Here is a 24,357-nt window from a genome sequence, read left to right as displayed (position 1 = left end):
TCTTATTAACAGGGAAAGCTCACCATAAAGGATCTTTGAAGAACATCTGACTTTTTTTTTTATTATCCAATAATTAAGAGAGGGGAAAAACAGAACTCAAAAACATGTTTCCTCTGTTGTATAAATGTATGTAAGCAGATAACCATGCAGAGATTTTGTAGAGTAGCCAGTATGCAGTAGATGATTACAAAGTGCAAAAGTAAGGCAACCATGGTTCAAACAAATGGAAATGCTGCTGCAGAATATATCCAACAAAAACATGTTGATTCATGACAAAAAAAACATGAATCAATCAACAAAAGTGAGATATTAATAAATGAAAGCATCAATTGTTCAGTACCATTTGCTTTTTGAACTCCATGGTAAACCATTGATCTACTCTGTTACAGTTATTGAGTATTTCATGGGCAGAATCTTCAGGGGGATACTTTCATTCCAAGTGTTGATGTATGGAAAAAGTTTGTCGATGAACGTGTGTGTGAAGGTGTGTATGACCGTGTTTGCATCTGAGTCATAGAAAGACAGCCTGCCCCTGTACCAATCCAGATGCACTCTGACTGTCTTTGGCCTGGCCTTCAGGGGGAGGATGGAGACTTGACACGTCGGGGAGAAAGCTGTGAATTTACCGTGGCAGAACCTTACCATCCACAACCCGGACGCCACGTCTTTCATCTTCTGAGCATCCTGTGCTATCACACCCAGGGACCACACTGGGTTGTCCCCTACTTCCACACTCCAGCTGTGACTCCCTGAAGTGAAGCCCTCCAGGCCCAGGACAGAGCGGTGATGCTCCATCCTCTCAGGAGTTTCAGCAAGAGGCTGTTCTGGTCCGCATTTCACAGAGGTCAACCCATCAGACAGGTGGAGCTGCCGATGGGCAGTGTTGGGGTTAAGGATCACTGGTGTGTGCGACACTATGCTCTGCATCTTGTGCCAGACTTTAAAGCTCATGTTTCCAAGGTGTTTGGCGACATTGATAAGGGGCCCTGTGGCTGCCTCTGGATCCGGCAGGGGGCGCCTAACATCATTATTTATAGCATTACACTTTAGCAGTAAAGAGGAGTCTGCCTCTTTCAGTGATGCCTCTATGGTATCGATGGTACTTTCCAGTGTGTTTATCTTGCTCGTCAGATCTGCAATTTTGTTCTTCATCGCGTTTCTAATAAACGCCTCCTCTTCTCTAAGTGCTGCAATCCTGGTGTTTTCCTCCGTCAACAGAAAGTCCCGAAGGACCCGGAACTCCCCTCGTATCTTCTCCTCTGTGTCCTGAGCTTGACTTTCAATGTCACTATCCGCCTTCTCATATTTACCTTTAACGTCTTTGCAGAGGTTCAGCTTCTTCCGTAAAGGTTCCAGGTGAACCGAAAAACTACGCCTGTGAATGTCTGCAGCTTCATCCACGGGCACGAACCTGTGGTCTCTGTGCTGCGCCGACTCTTTGCAGACCACGCAAACAGGCGTGTTATCGTCTAAGCAGAAGAGTTTGAATTTCTCGTAATGTCGGCCACAAACGATGCCCGAATCCACTTCAAGTGAAAATGTGTCACAGAAGTTTTTCAGCACCAGGTTCCGAGGCAGCACACGACGCGTACACACCGATTTACAACAGGGACATTCGCGCTTGCGTTTAACTCCCCACCACTGCAGCACGCAGGCCTCACAGAAGTTATGTCCGCACTGAAGCAGGACGGGGTCTCTGAAGACCCCCTTACAGATAGCGCAGGTGAGATCTTCGGCGGAAGGTGACCACATACAGGCCATGATGAAAGTGGTGATTTTTAAGTTTCACCTTCTATTTGTAGTCTACTTTAACTTCTTCTGGTTAATTGTAGCGGCAGTTCCGTGTACTGGCACACTAGCGCCCTCTTCTGCTCCGAGGATTTCACATCCTTCATTAAACACCTGGTATTGTCAACCTGTTGAAATTGTGCCAGTACTAGAAAAAAAAGAAATTTCCTGAAGAAAATGCCAGTTTGATTGCTGCAAGCATTGCTTTGAATGCTGATGTGAAGGATTGATGCTCTGAATTGCTGGAGAATCAGAGCAGTTCAGAGCTTTGTATGCTTCTGTGTGTCAGCCTGTCACCATGGTAACAGCAGGCCCACTCCCACTTTGAGAGCCTGGCGTGCGGAAACGATCTGGAAATTCTGAAGTTTGATAGAGCAGCAGCCAATGAGTGTTTTAAGACTAAAATGGAGTCTGTAGCATGAAATTTGTAGGAGGAGATACATTTGGCAGGTGACACAGAAATTGCTTAATATTTGAAAAACTATAATTTTTGGAAAACAAACTTGACGTTGACCCGGAATGTCCTCTGTGAGATGAACATTTTGATAGCTGAATGGCTGAAATCGGTCAATGTATGCTGAAGATAAGCTGCGCCAAAAAACGTACGGAAGAATAAGAAAGAAGAAGAAAGAGGGTGAAGAACAAGAAATATGAAGTAAATGCGATTTCCTGCAGATTTTAACAGGTTGTTAAACACCTACTTTACCTACAGAAGTAAACACTTAATGACTATTTCAGAGACAGATTCAATAAACACTCATTGATTTTAAAACACGGTAACAAACAGAAACAAATTCCAAGTGAAACAACAGTGTTGTCAAACATACTGGTGGCACTGCACTAACAGATGATACAAAGCCTCCATATTTGAGGCCTTCTCTCATTTACAGAGACAAAAAACTGGCAAATCTCCCTCATGTCCACCTGATAGAGTTTTCCAGTCATCACTCCCCTCAGCAGTAGAACTTCCTCCACTGGCCCTGCCTCAGTACATGATGGCCCTGCCTCTGACTCACTCTCACCAACCTCAAATATGGAGCAGAGAGATGGAGATAGACCGTGCTTTACTTTTCAATTAACAACCAATATAAGTGAGCTTAAAATATCATCAATGAAATAACATCAGCATATTTTGATTGAACACAGTGGTCTTCTCATCATCTGAGTTTCAAAAAGTTGTTGGACCATGAACAAAACTCTGCTTAATGCAGATAATACTGAAACACTGAAAATACTAACTTACAAAAAAAATGCATGTCTTTGTTTTTACTTGTTTATAAAACTACTTAATCCACAACAAACCTTGTAGATAGTGTTTATGCCCTGCCTCATCTGCTACATCAGTGTTTCCCTGTTTATTAATGCTCCACTGTGTCCTGACGGTTACATTTATTTTATTCTTGCTGATAAGAATAGGAGCAGGTGGCTGTGCACTGGCGCGGCGAGGCTGGCGCTAGCAGGCTAACAGGAGCTAACCTGGCCTTGAGTGGATTTCAGCGGTGAGGTTATTCTCATATGTGGGGGGGACACATCCCACTCTGATATAATGGAGTCATAGCACTATTCCTCCAGGGCGCCAACCCTTTCATTGCAATCAAGCACATGACTTTTCCTCTAAACTCCATAACAATGCAGCACTGTCCATCTTTCTTCAAAAAAATCTATGTTCATCGTCCTTTACAGTTCATCGTTGACTGTGAGTGAGTGAACAAGCAAACAAATATGTTATTAATATATCAAAACATTTAAGCATTTAAAATACTGCTTTCAAATTTGCTTTTAGTTATGATGCAATTTTTTTGCATTATTTATAATTTATTATGCAATATTCCCCATTGTGGGACAAATAAAGGTTTTCTTAATCTTTTTAATCTTTTTTTTTTGGTCCTCCATATGTATGTGTGGTTTAAAGAAGGAAGTGAAAGCTGTGTGCATACTAGTGAGACTGTATCTCGCGATGACTTGATAGTGTGATGACGACAAATGTACATGAAGTGCAACCACTTGAAAATCTTGTCCTCTCCTTTAACATGAAACATTAGAGCCGTGGTCCGGGTCAGTCTGTACTTTAGGGTTAACTTAGTTTTAGTTTAGTTCATTAAAATATAATCTGGAGAATTTAGAAAACAGAAAATATTAAAGAAATTATGCCCATGGACTCAAAATAACTACAGTATGTGTGTGTGTGTGCGCATGTGCATTTTGTGTTGAAGTCATACAGGGTTCCTCAGAGGGGAAAAACAGCTCACTATGGTTTCCATGGAAACAGGCAAGCAGCAAAGGAGGTATGTGTCTTTATGTGTGTGATATTTTAAGGTAAAGAGAGAATTCCCTGTTCTATTCTATTCTATTCTATTATCAGTGTATCTGAGAGTATGTTTGTAATTAACTTAATTCATAGGTCATTCCTGTGACTTATCACCAACCTTTTTATGGTGTCTCCTCTGCACAATGAAATATAATCATGGTCTTTGCCTTGTTAGACTGAAATATAATATATTCAAGTATATTTAAAAGAGCTGCATTCATACTGATACCTGTGATCCATCCTGTGTGTGTTCATACCCTAAGTTGAGCAGTGGAGGAAGCTGACATTAATAAGGGCAAACGCAGAGGTCAAGGAGGCGCTGGTATTTCCTCACAAATGGATGCATGCGCACATTCATGCATTCATTTGTTCAGCATATCAATACACACACACAGACGTCACAGGTGTTTAACGATCTGCGACAGAGAGCGTCAGTGACGCTTTCCAAGAGGAACATGATGAAGCTTTTTGATGACTCTTATGAGAAAAATCAATATTACGCGTTTGAACCAATGATTTGACTGCAGGTGCAGGACGGATGGCTCGAGAAGCACACTGTCTGACCCCTGCCCACCACATACCTGTACAATCTGGACAAAATGAGAGGTTTTTAAGAGACAATGCAATCAATTCTTAAATTAAGACCCCATCAGCCTGCTGCCCAATCTAATGGAGTGACCTCTCAATGAAGGCATAAATCAACAACCCAGTCAATCAATTCAGCACCTCTTGATTGCTTTCCTCAAGCCTAAATCAATAGTTCCTTACGTCAAACAGATCACAATTCTGACTCCTTGAATAAGATACTGGGAAAACAGGATTGTTGTGTGAGTGTAGCCCTGATAACAAAGTCTGTTTACTTCTTTAATCCGAATCAGAATCAGAATTGTGTTTACTGCCATGTAAGTGAAGAGGTCAGCTGTGATCCGACCTGCATGCCTTAGAGTCCTGCAGATGTACAGGTCTTGGAGAGATGAGAGGCTGCAGCCGATCACCTTCTCGCTACAGTTGCTGCTGATACTTATGTACTTTTACACTTCTTGAATGTTTCACAAGTATTTGTTACATGTATATTTTACATAGCCATAAAATATTAGGAAGTATCTTGTCCCTTCGTTACAGAAAAAGTGTTATGGAAACATGACTGTGTGCATGGTATGTGTGTTGATGTGTGTTTGTCAGAGTAAAGCTTTTTAAAGCAGCAGGGATTCCTGGAAATAATGCATACTGCACACACACACACACACACACACAGCAAGAGAGCGAGGTAGAGAGAACAAGAAAAAGAGACTTCATTTCCCATCACTTAGTCTCTATAATGTAACTTAAAAACCCTCTAATGCCTGATTATTTACAGAGGTATAATGTCCGGCTCCCACTCCCTGGGTTTAATAGCATTATCTACCTCTTTCTCACACACCTTTCACACAGATACTGGTAATGGACTACTACATCATAACAGCTTGTAAAGTGTAAAATTCATGTGAGTTACGCTTGTATTTGTGTTATTTTGCACTTGAAAAATTATATTATATCTCTGTTTAAATAATATATCCCATAAATGTGTATTCCATCAGCATTCCTGGGTGCTTTCCCCTTTGGTCACTGCTCACAAACAACCTTATAATTACCAAGGTTTCTGGGAAGCACTCTAGGTTAAGTGGCTAGAAGCTAGTGTGACTAACTAATAAGTCACTCAAGGAACTGGAGACCTTCCTTTGGAGAGTTAAACTCAAATGCAACACACCGTTGTTGTATAGGAATGATTGTTTTGTTGACAGTTATCGAGGTATCGAAGGGGCTCCTGATCAGTTTTAAATCTATAAAACAGGCCACAGAGGTTCTCTGTTCTCTTCTGCATTTAAATTCCAGTGCATGCAGTTTTAATAAATTGCAGCCTACAGCATCTGCAATAATCTATTCTCAATGTCACACCACCCCTCTGCCTTTTACTCTCAATCATTCTTTATTGCTCTTACACACCCTCGCTCATTTTCCATTGACTGTGCGAATCCTATAGGACTAAAACGAGGAGCTGGTTTCTTCCTCTGTTGAAGTGAAATCAGATTTGCATGTCAATACTTCACTACACACTATATGTGTGCCACCTCACACTTGATTTGTTTTTAACCAAAAAATATTTTCACTTCCAAAATTGAAATATTTGGCTATTTTCTTATACTGTTTAATTTTTACCGTAAGAGGTATATTTTTAGTATGCTGAGGGCCTGTTTTTGCTGCTGCATTAGCGAAATTTCCCAGCCTGGGATAAATAAAGTATTCTATTCTATTCTATATTAGTAAAGCTACAAATATTACATAACATTCCCTAATTTTTTTTTTAGAATTCTTTATTATATTTTTGCAAAGTAAAGATTTGTATCCTACATTTAAGGAAGTAAAGGGATCTAAAAAATGACTCCAAACGTTACAAAAATATTATTATTATTATGATTAAATAGGCCTACCTACATCACACAGGTGTGTGTGAGTGTCCATAAACTACACTCTTTTGCCTGTATGGCATGTAGGACTACACATGTAGGACTATACAAACACTGTTGGGGCACACAGCATTATCTTTATTATCTTATCATCATCTAGAGAAGTTACTCTGACATGACACTAAAAAGGTGTATATACCAACAGGAATGGTAGGTGTTAGTTTATTGGTCCTGTGATTCTTTTTCGTGACTTTTTTGACTTATCAATTAATAGGTGTATTAATTAAGGCTGCATTCCAGGTAGAGGAGGTCCTGCCTTTGTGCATGTTTCTAACACAGCATTCTAACATTAACATTGAAACCTGCCTGTGTGACACAGTCATGGTTTAATGGGATGGAGCCTGCATTTTGATTTTTCTGTAAGGTGTAGTACATGAGTATACATATCACACAATTAGCAAAACTTCTACTAGTACTTCTGTTATTTGAGATTTCCTTACTGGTAAAGGAACCTGTTATGTAATAATATATTAATGTAAGAATGTGTAAGGTATAATTGATATAACAGGCCAAACAAAGTCAGGCAACATACACTCCAACCACACACACGTTTTCTTCTCACCACTAATTAATCCACTTCACTCCCTTTAAATTAGGAACTGCTCATTTGACAGGACTATCCCTTTAAAGAAGTCCGCTGCACAAGGGAACAGTCCATTTCACCAAAAAAGGGGAACCCTATCACTCTTTCTGAAGATTCACACATTTTAATCTAAATTATACACCATGAAACAAAATGAATACACAACTTTCGTATTCCTCGTGAGCGTTTATATGACATTACACTGAAAAGCAACATTTAGTCGTTTCGTGTCTTAGTAAAAATGATGCCCACCCCTTTGGGGCTTTTCTATTTATAGCATCAGCTGTTGCAATACAAAGATTAGCTACTCGCCGTGTTGTTTCGCAGATGTGGGCAGCAGCAGGAGTACGCTCCCGACTGTGGCGAAAGGGCGGCGGTGGTTTGAAGTCGATGAAGGGAGAGATGAGCAGGAATATGTCGGCGTGAGGACGTGTCTCCGTGTTCACGACAGAGGAGCTCACATCGGTGAGTAGCTTTTCCTGCTGAGACAGAAGAGGTCGTGAATGCGGCCGTCTGTATTCGGACTAAACCTACAGCTAATGTAACATCATCAACTACTGCCAGCATCAACAACTTACTAGCTAACAGATTATTGCAGCTAATGACAGCCGTGAAGAGCCAGGGGAGCTTAGCTTGTTTTTAATTTAACTCGTGAACGGCCGTGTAATGTTTGCGGAATTTCCTTCTTTTTTTTTTTGCTACAAACTTGAAGAGAAAGATGAAGCAACACAAATCCGTTATTCAGGGGCGGCTACTGTCGGTTTTCCACGCACAGGCCGTGGCTACGTGTTTTAAACATTTTCCCCGTGGGGACGAGACAAAAACACTTTGTTTGTTTGTCATCTCTCCTGTGTCAGAAATGGTCACGATTACACTGGATGTCTGTTTCACGACGGTGTTTTCAACAGCTGTGTACACACAGAGGCAGGGATGGTGTGTGTGTGTGTGTGTGTGTGTGTGTGTGTGTGGACTGAACCGCTGGACAGACTAGAGAACAGAGAGATTCTTCATGTATCAAATCATAGGATGAGATCATTCAGAAGCAGCAGTCAGTCTGCAGAAACACACACACACACACTGATGCACACTCGCTAATCACTATTAATAGCACATTGAAATCACCATTCTGTCTGAGGGACAGATGCCTCTTTATCTTTACATCATAACTTCAGGGAAAGGCCAAGCCTCGCTGCTGCTGCTGCTGCTGCTGCAGATGATGTTAAATGCTGCCTGTGGATGCATGTGGATAACTGTTAAACCCACAGTTTATCATTATTATGTGCATACACCTGATATTAGAGGTTAATAATTAGTGATTCCTGTGAGCGTCAGATTGGCACTCACACGTACAGAGTCTCACCTAGGTGACATTTCACAGTGTGACTAAAGTTTGGTCTACAGTGTAGAGAAGGAGGCTTTTTGGGCACGAGGTTGTAGGTTTAGCTATTTGACTAAAAAGTCAACAAAAATAAATTAGATCACTTCATTATGAAGACAGAGCTGCCTTGCACAGGAGCTGCCCTACAACTATATGACTGCAACCAAAGATAATATAATGAATTCAAATTATTGCATTGTTGAGGGCTTGCATTATTATTACATTGGTTTAATATTAGTAATGTAACATGTTTGTAAAAGTACTATTGACAATTAATAGTTAATTGTAGGCCTTTAAAGATACATTGACATTACATTTACCACAGATTGAGAAAAAATATTTAATCTGGGATTAGTAGATTTTATATATTTTTTTTATAAAAAGTCACATTGGTAAAACTTAATTTTGTGCTGTCCAATGGTTTACTTTTAGGATATTTTTTTTCTGTTGACAGTGACAATTGACAATGATAAACAAGGGCCATATCAGAAATGTATCTAAAGTGTCAACCATGTCCTCTTTACATCAAAATTAGTGTGTACATGTGACAGGTTTAAAAATTACAGTACAGTACAGTGATTTCTTTCCCATTTTCAGTAGTTAAGACTGAAAGTCTGGCTTTCAGTTTTGTTTCTTGTGCGCCATATTCAACATCCCAAATGACTACAGACATAAGCTATAGTCATAGTCTGTGTGAACAGAATAATAGTCATTTATAGTCTACAATAGCATAGTCAGACTATAATTATTGGCTCTTTTTACTGTACCTACATGTACCTACCTATGTATCCGTTTTAACACCATAGACTTGTGTTGTAGGCAATATTGTTGCATTCTGACCTCATGATCAAGTTATGATTTGTAACTGCAAGACAACAACAAACGTGGAAATGTAATTCCAACACTATTAACGTAGTTTCTTGCACTCCAGCAAGGCATGGAAGGTAAATGGTGAAAAGCTGCCCCACTGCTCACTGTTATATGACACAAGGTTTCATTTGTATTGAGACAAAAAGTCATGTGTTAGAAACAGGTTTCCATGCAAGGGCATGTCAGGTGTTCCAACAGCCACTTAGCTGTTTGTGTGCAGAGTGTGTGAACAGAGCTTAATTATTATATTACTGGTATTCTCTCTATGGACAGATCACTGTTTATTTCCACTTACATGATGATTTCAGTGATACAATCTGAAACACTGAAACCAACGACTGTGGTCATGGGAGTATCATTGGTTTCCTTCTTGTAACTGCAACTAGAAATCAGTCCTTCATAACAACAAGTGCTCAGTCATTCACTTAGTGTTCTCTATGCCTGGCAGGGGTTCAGTCTTGACATTCTGTGGCCTGGTTGAGTAAAAGAAAGCAAAATAATCAGAGTAAATGTCTGCAAAAAGAGGTCAGAGAAGGACAGGACTGACATAAGTTACAATGCACTGCTGTAAAATGTGAGAATTGCGTGTTGACGGCAGCCATATCCACAGAGGAATTCTACAGCAGCGTTATAATAAAAAAGACATCAATCGAGTGTATGACTAAAGGGGCTCTCAGTCACTGCTTTGGGACTGGAAACTGCCAGGTTAGTCACTGATGGTGACCCACAATCATGTAATTAGCCATTTAATAGTCTATTCGCACTTTGTCTTCTCAGTCTAATGTGGCACAGAGTGTAATAACTCCTGAGTGTGAAGTCTGTCATTATAGGAGGAAGTGTGTTGGCAGGGCAGCTGACTTGACTCCATTAAATAAAAGTGTCCTTTTTTCTGTTTCGAACAGGCATACAGTATAAATTATTCGTCAAAATACATTTGAAGACATGTGAATACAAATAATGCGTGCCTCAGGAAAGAAACAACCCTCGCATGGCTCATAAATTATATTTTGCTCTCTGACTTTGTACTTGGGTGGACAAAAGCGAAAAGGCTTCATCCTGTAAGATAATATTTTGTGCAGAATTTAATGTGGTTTATATAAAATACTACCTGTTTAAAAATGCAGAGTTTGTAAAGATAGGAAGGATACTGTTTAAAATGTGTTGCATGACAGAACATTTTCAACTGTGTGAACTATGTTTAACACATCCTCGATGAGTGATCGATGATATCAAGGCTAGTACAGGCTAGGGTGTGTGCACCACTGTGTTCCTCCTTATTTCTGTTATTTGAGTTATGTCACTGCTTTGTTTCCACGTGAAGAGGGAAATCCCTTTATCCTTATCCCAAGACAGAAACCTAGCCACTTCCAAGACCCCAGAGAGGATTTGTGAAGACGAAATATAAGTCAGTATAAGCTGTTGTGCTACATCTTGATAAAATGTGTGGCTGGGTGACGCTCTTTTTGGGACTAAATGAACTAAATGAAGATTTATAGCCATAAGCTATTGAGAAGTGGGAGTAAATGGCAGTGTGAGTTATACAGACAGTGGATCTGTTTGCTTTCTCTTTCAGTTCATGGTACCCAAACACACTGTTTGTGTTGTCCTGGTAAGCAGTGTTTCAGAGAACTCATGGTCCCACCACATAGTCTCACAGAGGGAAAATCCTGACACACCCTTCAATGTTGTGACCTTACTGGCTTCAGCTAGGCCATACCACACATGGCTAGAGTGAAAAACACCACTGGTGGCAGGTACTTCGATTTCATTGGGCTTCTAAAGCTGTTTTTGTTTTCCTTCTCAGTCCGAACCGTCTGTCCTAGGTCATGCTGTTTGAAACAGTGGAGTGTATTTTGCTATAGCCACCCAGCCAACCAAAGTAAATGACTAATGTCAGGAATTTGGCACAGAAATTCTTTTGCCAAACCTGGCTGGCTGACTGCTACAGACTCACTGATTGGCTGTTGGGCTTTGGAAAGGAAGGAAACATCTTCCTTCCCTCCATTGTGCTTAGCAGGAAAGGATGGACTTTAGCCAGCTGACAGCTGTTTCCTGGTGGATGAAGGAGGAATGGGTGCGTGGGTTGGCGGGTGGGTGGTGGAGATGTTATGCTTGGAGTATGTGAATGTGTGTCTTTTTAACTGTCGCTGCAATTTCACAAACATAAATCTGAAGGCTCCATAATAAGACAGAGTAGATTGGTCTATTTCTTGCTTATTGACAGTGTGGACTGGTGGCAACCTTTTAATCCACTTATTATGTAACTGAATATGCTGACATCAGGATAAAAAAAGTCCTTCTTTCCTACATTCTAATATAAGCCACTGTTTTCAGATATCAGAGGATGTAAAGAGAAAGCAAATATATTCAAACAGAATGTTTATGTTCATGTGACATTTGTATAGAGGCAGAGAGAAGTCAACAAAGGGAGGGTAGGGGAGTTGAAATGGGGAAATTACTTTGCCCCAAACTTTCACCCAGAAGGCTGTGGATTGCACCCTTCATGGGTCTGTTGCTTTAAATGGCTACATGACCCATCATGTCTGTCACATCCCTTCCTTTTCCATTAAGTATTTGCAAAGTCTGATGAAGAGTGATGTGGTCAGACATTGAGTGGCATTGAGGTCATGACAAACAGGAACAGGAAGCCAACAAACACGCATTATCTAAATAGTCAGTATACGTATATATAACTTACTGTATATACTCAGAGGAGAGTCATTAAAGAATGAGACTCATAAATGCCTGAACTTTATCATGATGATGTCAAGTAAAGGTGGAGATGAACATTACCACCTCTGGGCTGATTGTGGCTGATTGGAACTTACTGTACACTTCTAATCTGTGCCAGTATGAAGATCTAATCACTTAAAGATCATTTGTCGGCAGTGTTGTCTGAAAGCAGTGTGGTCAAAAGCCGGCACCTGAAGAAATAATAAATAATGGTCTAAAAACAGGAAGCAAACTATAAAACGCTGGTTTCTATGTAGTGACTCAACACTATATTGTAACATTTTTATCAACTTTGTCCTCATGCGCCCCTGCTGCCTCTGCCTGACTCTTTTGTTCCATGCTCTTTTTTCTTTTTGAGTGCATTGTGTGAAATGTAGTGTGTGCTATAACAGTGATGTATGATTGTATGGTTCTATCCTTTAAGGATTTGAACCATACAAATGTTACTGTATTACATTTTAGACTGTGAGTACTGAACAAGTTGGTTCCTGTTGTGTAAGAACACAGTCCATTGAAATTATTTATTTAAATAGATTTTTTTAATATAGTGGCTTTGACTTCACTTGTGCTAAGAAGACTCCTCTGTTAAACCTCTCATTGTAGAGAGATGTTTATTTTCGTATTGAAAAAGCCATAATTGCATACTGCAGTTGTCCATCTGTGTCTGAGACATCATATTTCTCTGCTAGCTGGCTCTGTGGTCATATAGAGCCAAGAAGAGAAGATTGTCATTAGTCTGGGTTCTGTTTCTAGGCCAAAACCCTATCCAACCCGTTTGTGGCTGTGGTTTTCTTATATTTAAAACTTGTCAGTTTACAAAAAAAAATGCTATACATATCTTAGCACTATGCTGCTAATCTTGGTGACTAGTGCTGCTGCATTTCCTGTAGTAGATTTTACAATAAAGGTCTTTTTGCATGTTATTTGGGGACAGTGTTATTGTCATTCAGTGTATCCTCCTTAGACTGTGAGTACAGAATAACGCTCAGTTCATAATAAAGAACGTGAGCAGTTTTAGGTAGGAGTATATTTGTGGAAACTGTGTTTAAATATAAAGGACTACACTGTTTTGCTTACTCTGATGTCTTCTGTCTGGACACAATGTTGTGTCGTACATCATCAAGTCTATCAAAGATAAAATAATAAAGATCTAGTTCTCTGGAACTATAGTGAATCGCTTCCAATATAAAACCCTTCACTGGAATTCAGCTTACTTTGCTGGGTGCAGCTTGGGATTTAAATCACTGTCACTCAGCTGTGAAAAAAATGCTGGTTTGAAGTGTGCTGAACTCTGCTTTTTTTGGCCTTTCCATCTTTGTTTTTCCCATCTTTCTGTTTTTTTTCACCATCTTTTTACTTTGATCAGCAGCCCCTTGCTGCGGACTGTGGTCTCCATGGTAATGAAAAAGCAGGTGCAACAAAAAGCCTTAACACCTCTCCTTGTTCTCTGTCTTTTGCCTCATTGATGATCTGTTTTTTTTTGTTTTCTCTCTCTCTCTCTCCCCTCCGTGTCTCCCAGGTGCTTCTTATCAGCCACCTACTAGCCTACTTCCCACCTTCACCACCTCTGTAACGGTTGCCATGGCGACCAGTGCCGTGCCAAGCGACAACCTGCCAACATACAAGCTGGTGGTGGTGGGGGATGGTGGTGTTGGGAAGAGCGCTCTCACTATCCAGTTTTTCCAGAAGATATTTGTGCCAGACTATGATCCCACAATTGAAGACTCCTATCTCAAACACACTGAAATAGATGGACAGTGGGCAATACTGGATGGTGAGTAGGGATCCTTTAGGTTTCAGTGGCATCACTGTCCAGTGAGTTGATATGTGTAAATGGTTTTAAAATCATTTACACTTTTACTACATTCCTGTGGTAGCTGGCTTCTACACTGAGCTAGCAATTGTCTAACAGAATTAGTGAGGAAAGACACCACTATGGTTAGCATGCGGGAGAGACTATGTAGCATTCTATAATTTTAGCCTACACCCAAGTATTCAGTTCCAAGTTAGAAGCATATCACATATCTGAAAACAAACAACACATAAAAACGTGTCGAATTTTGACATTAATGATTTCATGACCCATGAAACCTATCAACTATAGATTGACTCTGAGTTATTCTATGGCTGATGCTGTTCATGGGAAACCAGGGTGGCTCATATGCGGCTAATATATGATGCAGACTTTTTTATTAATATGTTTGCCTGCTCTCCTTTTTCTGCCCACCCGATGATGAGATATAACAGCCTAATAAAAACAATATATAGAATTGTACGTCTCCTCTGCAGTGAACTATGCCTGTATATCATTCAATGAAAATCAAAATACAAGGCGGTTCAACAGCAGCAACACTGGGCTGTCCACACATGCACTTGCTTATTAATCAGCTTAATATGCTCAGGTTGGCAGATGGCCAAAGGTAGCCTGATTAATCAGTCCACCGCTGTTAATGACCTCTACAAATTCATGGAGGAAACTCAAATTTAATGTAACAGTCCACTTGCACAATCCCAGTGCACACCCATTACTCCAAACTGGGCCAGTTTATGTGTTGATGTTGCTTATTAGCAAATAAATCTCATAATCCTTTTGTTCAGCAAAGGGTTAACAATTAATAATCAGAATAAATCCGTTTTTATTAGGTCCTGGCATGCTTTGTGAGAACCTTATTGTGTAGATGGTGCAATAAGAAATAAAATACAAAATACATGACCATGTATGGTAGTGGAGTGGGTTATTTATTTACTTGGAATCTTTTCTATAGTCAGAATGGGAATTTATTTATTTATGTTATGCTATTTATTCAGTACAATGTGCTCATACTTGACTCTGCAATGTGTAGTGATGTGTATGTGTCCTCACATCCACCCAGTGCTAGACACAGCTGGCCAGGAGGAGTTTAGTGCCATGAGAGAGCAGTACATGAGGACAGGAGACGGCTTCCTCATCGTCTTCTCTGTGACAGACAAGGCCAGCTTTGAACATGTGGACCGATTCCATCAACTTATACTACGGGTAAAAGACAGGTAAGATGCAACAGCTCATTAACTGAGTGGTGTTAATAGCATTAGCGTAGAAAGGCCATAATGGATGTCTTGTTGAAGTGCTTCTGAGTGGCTCTTTCAAATATTGAGACTCTTTATTGTGTTATTGGGTTATGACACACAAACATAAACAAAAGGCTAATGGTAATTCTATCATCTTATTCTCTAAGTTAACTTAAGAACATCTGAATAAACTGACGGAGCAGTAAGAGTGCACTAAAATGTCTAGTACCACGGTACCTGGTAAATATAGCGAGTCAAAGCCAAAATGAGGAAGTAGCTCTGTCAGATGTAGGTCATTTACATGAGGGTAAAACTGGGACTTTCTCACATACTTGGATTACATTACCTTACCCTTTAAACAGGAAGAACTTAGCTTTAACACAGAGCCATAGAGCACCTCTGAGAACCAAGCTTTGCCCTCTGTCACATCAGATTGATATTTGCTGACTCAGCAGGCATGTTTCAGTGAAGGCTGCACTAAGACGAACTGCTTTCATACCATTTGGGTGCTGAAAGACGAGCTTCTATACTTTTTCCTAAAGCTGCACACACTTGGAAAGACATCAAATGTGTAATGTTGTGACTGTCAGCCGTGAGAGAGCACAAGCATCTGTGCACTGACACTGACTGACAGCAGACAATAAAACTGAGCCTGAGATGAAGCAGAAATAGAAACTAGAACTGAGCATGCTGCTGTTTGTCCATATTTGGTGGTGCTCAACTGTACTCCAGTTTTCCACATTGAAATGTTGCTGAAATCTAAACCTCACATGCAATTTCTGTAGCACAGGATGCTCTTTCTGACCCCAAAGACTTTAGATTAAAAAACAACACGAAGATGCTCTAAAATCAGTGAAGGTTGTTTGAATGTTTTATTCACCTATTAATGTGTTTTATTTTGTGTATGTTACTCTCAGGGAAGCCTTCCCTATGGTGCTGGTTGCAAACAAAGTGGACCTTGTCCATTTAAGAAAGGTCACAACTGACCAGGGCCAAGAGATGGCTGCAAAACATAATGTAAGTAGCTAACCTCTCTCTGAGCTCAATCCTGTGAATGGTTGTTCTGTATGTTCAGCATATGGCTTCTGTGCTTGCTGAGTGTTTAATGTACCAGAGACATCAGTTGTTGGTTTCCACAGCTGGATGCTTGGTTATTAATAGCTAATAGAGTGTATGAGTGTAAGGTATACATTCAGTGAGCACAGCCTGATTGTTAAAACCGGTAGGAGCAAGTTAGCGGTGGGTAGCCTTATTGAATGCAAAATCTAGCACTGCTGCAGGTTCCTTATCTTCAGGTTCTCTTTGAAAATGAGTGTCTGCAGTTTTGTTTTTTAGTTGACTTTTTGTAATAGACTATACAAGACTCTAAAAATACAAATGATGATCACTGAACTGTGGTCAAAGGAATGTTTCACACCTGTAATGTTGTGGCTACACACTGGATGATTTCATACATGATTTTGGGGCTAATATGCCAAATCGCCTAGTGTGTGCAGTCAGAGGATCAAATGTAAAAATTGGTCAAACTTGTCCCATGACTGTGGCCTCCCACGTTTTTAAAATCGGTTAAGATCTAAAAATCCTCTAGTGTGTAGTCAGCCTTAGGTGTGAAAGGGCCCTTTTGTAACTGTTCTTTAGCATTGCCAATATCTAGATTATATTTTACTTAATACAGCTCACGCTTATCATTCAGCCCTAAAGAAAGTGAGAGGAAGAGGGAAAGAGAGGCCGCTGAGTTTTCTTTCTTTGGTCCTGAGAGATTGAGGGAAAAGCACCAAAAATATAATAGATCAAGACTAAGTTGACAATATGCCACCTAAAGATTAATTACGAACACACATAACTAGCATATGATTGTGCTGCCTGCAGAATGTATTGTATTTAATAAAACGTCTGACATGTCTTTCATCAGATAACTTATATTGAAACCAGTGCCAAGGATCCCCCAATGAATGTGGACAAAGCCTTTCATGAACTGGTCCGGGTCATAAGGTAACTGCATTTATGTGTTTTTCCCATTGCGATCATGACCTAAGAACTTTGCATGAAATATGAATGAATGAGACAGATTGACTTACTGTAGAGACTGCAATGATGGTATCTGAAAAAGGAAAAAGACAGTTAAATCCCAGAACGTCTTATACATGTAATTTAAAAAAAACAAAAAGGTCTGTATGTGGTCATATCCTGTTGTAAGGACCAATAGAGAAATGTGTGGTGTGTTCTCCTATCCATTAGTAGTGGAAAAGCTCTCGTGCACTTACCAGGTCTGTGACTGACTCGTGAGGAAAAGCTCCTTTTATAATAGTCTCAGTGGTGCAGATTCATGAAGCAACATTGCCCCCTTGTGGTCAACAAGTGGAAATGTAAAGGTTTGCTTTCTCCTGACTGATCCAGCCATGGTTCTCAGGTTTCACTGAGCACTCATGGTATAGATTATTTTCAGTTCAAATAAGAGATTGAAAACTCTGCTGACAACAAACAAAAATAAATGTGAAAACTAAATACAAAAACTCCAAATCACATAAAGGAATGACTCACTTTAACAGCATCGGTACAAAAAAAGGAAAAGGAAGGACAGAATAAAGGACACTGGCGGCAGGAAGGAAAAACTAAATCCAACTAATGCACATGTCAAATTTTAAAAGCATCAGATTTAGAGTTCACTATACATAATACTATACTAAAAGAAGCAAACTAGAAGACACAGCAAACACAGCTGACAAACAGAGGAGGCGTGCAGGTGGAGAGGTACAAATACAAAACACACTAATTAACGAAACTAATTAATGAAACTCAGGTGGGACAGAAAACGGGTTGAAAAAAACCATAGCAGGAAGTAAATGAATCTTTCAAAATAAAGCAGGAAACAGAAACTCAAATCACCATCAGGACACATGGAAAAAAACAGTTCAATGAATAGGGTCACTATGTTACTGCTGTGTATAGACATAGTAAACTGACTAATCCAATGTCTCTCTTCACCTTTGGATTACATTGCTCACATCTCTACACAAGTGTTTATCAGTGTCCACTGAATACCACTGAGTTACTGTAAGCCAGGTCACTAAAAGAGCTTTTTTTATTTTCATCAACAGACAACAAGTACCAGAACGAAACCAGAAGAAGAAAAAGAAGATGAAATGGAGAGCAGAGCGTTCCACGGGTTCCCACAGGTTCCACTGCGCCATATTGTGACCTCCAATCATCTCTATTCATCCTTCACAGCATACACACACCCACACGCACATTCAACATGCCTTTGGATGTCAGGGAACCCTCCCAGCAGTGGTTAACTACTGGAGCACAACAAAGGAGGTGGGGGGGTGTTAACGACGTCGAATGGCTCTGTGGAACCAGAGGCTGAAATGTAACGTTGGACCGGTGTCCCCCTCAGCCCTTCACAATGCCTTCGGATGAGTGCTTTGCCCTCTCTCCTCACTTTACGGTCCCTTTCAAAGGTTTTTTTTTTTACCTCCACTCCCCATCTGTATTCAACCCTGAACTTGACAGCCACCGGGCTGCTTCTCAATCAAGTGTAATTTTTGAATTTAATATCAAACGTGGCTCAAGATGGAGAAAAGCCAGAGATCAGAATCAACCACCATACCGGAACTTGAGAAAGGGATAGAAAAGGGAGCAAGTGGCTTGAAACGGCACCTCCTGTTTTCTGGAATCTGTACACCAATGGCTAGAGTTTGTGGAGAAAAAGCACCTGTGTGATCCTTAGATAGTCTTCTCTGTGTAGACCGCAGTGTATGAGAGCGGTGACAGTGATATTGTGTGGACGGGTGGACTGTGAGTACAGTGTGAGCGCTACTTGCACCATGTGGTCGTGTGACGCTCGGTTGGAGAGGTATAGGGCGGGAAATTGTGTGTCGTAGAAAGGAAACGTGATGTGACATATCGGTTGACAAAGTGAATGCTATGGCCATAATCGGCTTGTTGAATACGTGTTGTAATTGTACAAGTGTTCGTGGTCGCCCTCTAAATGTAACAGGGTTCATACCAACACTGATCTGTTAAGGGCCGTGTTTACAGACTCTTACAGGGGTTAATATTCTCACAGACAGTGCACAAGAGCCACTGTATTTCAAATATCGGAGAGTAATTATTGTGGGTTCAGTTGCCTCTTCAGTTATTGTCAGTGGTGTTATTAGTGCAAACCTTGATCAGTGCTATATGAACAATAGTCCTGATGTAGTTTTTCCCGTTCTTAACGAATTACCAGATGTTACTTTGCCTGTGTTTTGTTTCTAAAAAGTCTAGAAAATACACTTATATTTGTGATATATAAACAAATCTAACTATAGGTGGCAGTGTGATACAGAGATAAGGGATGAAGAGAGAGGCTGATTTGCACTGGCCACTAACCAAAACAATGTGATGTCACTTTATTTAAATGTTGGGGCTTTGAATTCAGGACTAAGATGAGAATACATACTGTGGCTCCGGGAATCTGTTTGAAGTCAGCAGCTCCTGGGGGTGGGGGGGGCTTAAAGCCATGCTAACCTATAGCTACAGACCACGTTTAGTTCTAGGATTAAACACCACGCACTCTGAGCATTCACCATATTCATGTTCGTAGTCGTTAGGTGGATAGGAATTTATAATTTAATAACCTACAAAATGGCTTGTACTGTTAACGCACTAAAGTTTCAGAGGACAACTTTCTTGTCTGGGTGAATACCGACTCTTGAAGGAATACATTTTTGCACTTTTAATACAAACTTTCCTATTGGCATGTTGTTTTGTTTTGTTTTTTTTGTTTTTTTTTTCAAATCTGTAAGCAAAATGAAAGAAAGGCATGGTTAAAAAAATAATCGGATAACAAGGCTATAGCGGACAGCTGTTGTAACCCTGTGTGCCTGCATATGCCTGTTGCCTTGGCGATCATTGCAACCGAGATTAAACACATTGGGATTTAATCATTGAAAATATATTCAAAGAAAGCAGCTTCTGAATTGAGAAGGTTGCGTTATTGCAGATTATTATCAATTCACCTCAGCATGGACGTGACAAAAAAACCAACCTCAGCAAACGAAGGAACACGGTATTAACCTACATCTACTGTTAAAGGGACTTTTCAGAGCAGGACTCAAATCATGAACAGACTCTGGATGGAAGGAGAGAAAAAATGAAGAAAAAAACTGAATGTGTTTGATGAAAAATGTTGCATCATGTATGTTTGATACCATTTTGTATTATTGATATGATTCTTGCAAAGTGTTTTTTTTAAAACAACTGAATAATTTATTACTGTCTATGTTACCTCAGTGTGTCCCAGACCTGGACAAAAAAGCTCCTTTTTTTTCTTTTTTCTTTACTCTGATAGGGTCAAAGGCCTTTTGACTATTCCATATGTTGTGGACCAAAATGAAGAAATGTACCTGAGGAATTATTATTTTTTGAAGTATAAGGACCTCAAAGATAATCAAAAATAAGTCAAATTTCATGAATATCAAACTGATGAAGGTGTTTATTCATCTCTGATCTGTATGCTTAGGATGCACAATAATTTATTTGAACTCCTATTGGCCGATTGCTAATACTAGTTTACACACGTTAGCTTTGACTTGGTAATAAAACTTGTAGTGTCGCCCATACAGTGCAGCTATGCTAGCAGTTTCTGACACTTCGAGCCTCTACGCTGCAGACATAGCTGTCTCTTTTACATGCACAGTGACACACTGACATCATTTGTGATACGTCTACAAGGGACGCTGAGTTTTAAAGTTTAAAGTCAATGTCTCTGCTAATATCTCCATTCTGATATTTCATTTTATGGTATAATATAACGATGTCATACCAATAATGTTGTGCATCCATTATTTTCTCTGAGTTTTAACTTTGAGGTCCTGTATACAGCTGGATAAATCATCATAAACTTACCAAATATAAATGCTGAAAGTGATTTGACCCTGGGTTATATGTGAGCAAAATTGTGCACTTTTATTTGGAGAGGTAGCAATTTTTTTTTAAAATTTCAGTTTCGTGCATCCTGAAAATTTGTTGTGTAAACTTTTTAAGTTAAAAAAAAATTGAAGTTTCTACACCAGTTGTGTAATGTGTGATTTTTGACAGGTCTGCTGTGTTTCTAAATGGCTGTGTCAGACTGAGGAGCTAGACGAGGCACAAACAAACTGTGGCCTTTTTATCTAGCCTCAGGGGTCGATTATATTTCAATAAAAAAAGAGTATTGTGACTTTACTCATTCCACAGATTCACTGTGTTTGTTTTTTTCACATGATGTTGGAACGCATAGCTTTTCACCTACCTCTGACCGTAGTCTTGTTAACAGCTGCTACTAACATCACCTTGTGTGTTTCTTGCTTGTTCAGCAGAAGCCTCCCCCTCATTAATCTTCAGGGCCGTCAAGATGCATCTAGCTCAGTGGTGTGAGAATGCTGAAAGCATCATTTTGCCTCATTGATTTCAAGCCCTCTGGGAATTGAGGCAACCTGGCGCACAGAATAGGTACCAGGTCTCTAATTGATTACATTCATGTTCCATTTAGAGTGAAATTGATAAAAGGAGGTGGTGTGAAGAACTACAAGATCTTGTTCAGGTTTATTAAAAATGAATATACTGTATTTTCCATGGCAAATGAAGGAAAACCACCTGATGGCTCCTATATTTAGTATTTTTAACATGGATCAGGAAGGTGGGGTTCACAAAATCATCCATCATCATCCACCGTAACTGTTATGTTTGTGGTATTTGTGGGTCTTACCACTGGGGGTCAGCACTGCACCGACAGTGGATCCTCTCTCATTAGTGGAAAGCCTGATGCATTTACAACAAACACATATTTCAAAGCAGCGAAAAGCAATTTTCTAAAAGACAATTTGAATGACTGAACAAGCATTTTGCATGTTAAGTGGAAAATGAAATGAAACGAAAGTCAGTGGGTCTTTTTTTTAAAATTGTGATTTAAAATACAATGCAGACTTTAATATGTCCATTTAGATGGAAATAAGGAATTTGAAAAAAGATTGATGTGTAGCATAATGAATACACTGCAGGATTTTTGATGTAGAAAAAAAAACAAGGCACTTTTTAAACATCCACACAGCCGCAAATAAAGCAGTTTTGTTTTTCATGTGTCACTAACCATACATCATCACCTTGTTTTCATCACAGTTGACATACAGTGACTCCCTCATGCTCTTATAGCAGCCACAGCCATGTCTAAAGATAGGGTGCCACTGCCTCCGGCTGTATAGTAGTGCCCATTCAGAATCACTTGGATAATAGTGTACCATGGGATCATAGCACTGTCTGCCTCTGTCAATGTGAATTTTACTCTCAAGTCCCGCCCACTGAAGGGGGACCAGTCAGCACCTCAAACTGAAATAATACAAATTATTATAGCGGTTTTTCACTGAAAACAAGATCAGAGTGGATTGAAGGATCATTTTATCACTACGTTTCTTCTAGGTATTGTTAGCTTTGTCATAGCAAGCTACTGCAACAGGCTAAGGTCAGGTAGATGAACCACACAGCAGGTTTTAGGCCTTATTTATTCAAAGTGTCTATCTTTATTTATCGTTAGCAGTCGGATGTGACAAGTGCATACCTTGAGAGTTTGAGCAAAATCTGTGGATTCAAAAGTCAGTCCCCATAGACGTCTCTTTGAAAAATGGGCAATAGAAAGAAGATGGTGGAGAAGCTTGTTGTAAGGTTCAATTTTGACCCAACTAACCAGGCAATGACAAGAAAAGAAAAAAACCGTACAAACTATTTTTAAACTTTTTAGAAAGTACATTTTTTTTCTTTTTTCATTATTTTGACCACCGTTGCCAAACAACACAACAAATCCTATTATTGCATTCACTTGTTTTTTGTAAGGATCTTTTGTTTTTTTGAATAAGTAGATTTTCGTGGAATACATTTTATTGGAATAAAAACCCTTTATTTAACATAGTGATGATGTTTTTATAGTGGCCACAATTCTAATCATAACACCCAGTATAGTACCCACTAATCAATTTTCCACAGTTGGTCCTCTATATGCCTCCTCCTTCATTCAATCAATCACTCCTGGAGTCATCATTACTTACAGCTCGTATTATTTCAGATAACTCAGCAGCTCTCAGTGTGTGTGTTAAGGCTTCATTGATTTTACCTCACAAATGCATTCTGTTCTGTTTCATTCATACGATTCTGTGTGTGCAGAGCATCTCATGTGTTAGCATCATTGCACTGCATGGCAGGGTTGTATTGGCATTGGCATTGCAACCCTGGTTTTCTTATTGCAGCAGAACCTCATCACTAAGTGCACCTCTTCTCATTTATTGGTACTATGACTTTGGCCTTCCTCTTAGACTACAATTTAGTGGAGTTAAAAAAAAGTGGAGTGCAGTACAATGTATGCTGTGCTACAAGCCATATCCAACGTGTGCCCATACAAAAAAATATAGAAATAAACACAACTACAGCTGCTTTGACATAAGGAAATCCTTCCATTGTCCTGGACTTTCACTCCTAAGTCTAATTAGAGCTTGATTACCATGGTTGCAACAAGCATAGCAATTTCAAATGGCATATGTAACATGTAACCGTAGTGAAAGGCAGATCGTAGTGATTTTCTGAGGGGTTCTAGAGGCAGAATGGTGAGAGAGGCACATAGAGAGATGGAAATAATGAGGTAGAAAGAGTAAAAAGTAGATAAATACAAGGATGAAAAAAATGTCAGGGAGAAAGAGAAGACACCGATTTGAGAAATCCAGACTGAAACAAAAGCATGAAGCAGAAGGTATGACTGCTTAAAAATCTCTGTCTCATTTCTTCTTGGGATTAAAGAGTGCCAGTGATGACAGATAGAAACTGACAAGGAATGAGAATGAGATAAAAGTGGCAACACAAGACAGAGGAGTTCTGAAAGCATGCATCACACAGGTAATGAGAACAGAGAGCTGACAGGGAAGGTGCAAGACTGTAAGAGCAGCAACTACACTCCGCTTTTAACTATGTAACTCTGGGGACTTCATCTAACTCATTCCACTTCCATGTGTGTTCAACAATTTAATGTGCAAATCCACATTTTCAAACTAAATTACTTCAATTGTACCCGAGCGTAGCCTTTTTATGTGCTAAAGTGCACCAGTGTTGCTCCTTTCTTTAGCAAAGTTGGACTTAAATC

The 24,357-nt window shown here is 39.7% G+C and overlaps 2 protein-coding genes across 2 annotated transcripts; one reads left to right on the top strand and one right to left on the bottom strand.

Moving 5' to 3' along the window:
• Nucleotides 1–92: 92 nt before the first annotated feature.
• On the bottom strand, nt 93–1,761 carry LOC114426821 (zinc-binding protein A33-like). The gene has a single exon (XM_028394466.1). The coding sequence runs from the start codon at nt 1,759–1,761 to the stop codon at nt 376–378; it is 1,386 nt and encodes a 461-aa protein (XP_028250267.1). The 3' UTR covers nt 93–375.
• A 5,743-nt stretch (nt 1,762–7,504) lies between these two features.
• mrasa (muscle RAS oncogene homolog a) lies at nt 7,505–20,239 on the top strand. The gene is made up of 6 exons (XM_028393166.1): nt 7,505–7,648; nt 13,684–13,938; nt 15,038–15,191; nt 16,130–16,229; nt 17,125–17,204; nt 18,311–20,239. Exons 2-6 carry the CDS (start codon nt 13,746–13,748, stop codon nt 18,408–18,410), a joined length of 627 nt encoding a protein of 208 aa, XP_028248967.1. The 5' UTR covers nt 7,505–7,648; nt 13,684–13,745; the 3' UTR covers nt 18,411–20,239.
• Nucleotides 20,240–24,357: the final 4,118 nt, after the last annotated feature.

Source organism: Parambassis ranga, chromosome 21, assembly GCF_900634625.1.
Source record: "Parambassis ranga chromosome 21, fParRan2.1, whole genome shotgun sequence".
NCBI lineage: Eukaryota > Metazoa > Chordata > Actinopteri > Ambassidae > Parambassis > Parambassis ranga.
This window is presented reverse-complemented; position numbering and strand designations above follow the sequence as displayed.

Coding starts and splice junctions, on each gene's coding strand:
- mrasa (XM_028393166.1), top strand. CDS start 13,746: ATGGCGACCAGTGCCGTGCCAAGCGACAACCTGCCAACATACAAGCTG. Junction 15,192..16,129: donor ATACTACGGGTAAAAGACAG/GTAAGATGCAAC, acceptor TGTTACTCTCAG/GGAAGCCTTCCCTATGGTGC. Junction 16,230..17,124: donor AGATGGCTGCAAAACATAAT/GTAAGTAGCTAA, acceptor GTCTTTCATCAG/ATAACTTATATTGAAACCAG.
- LOC114426821 (XM_028394466.1), bottom strand. CDS start 1,761: ATGGCCTGTATGTGGTCACCTTCCGCCGAAGATCTCACCTGCGCTATC.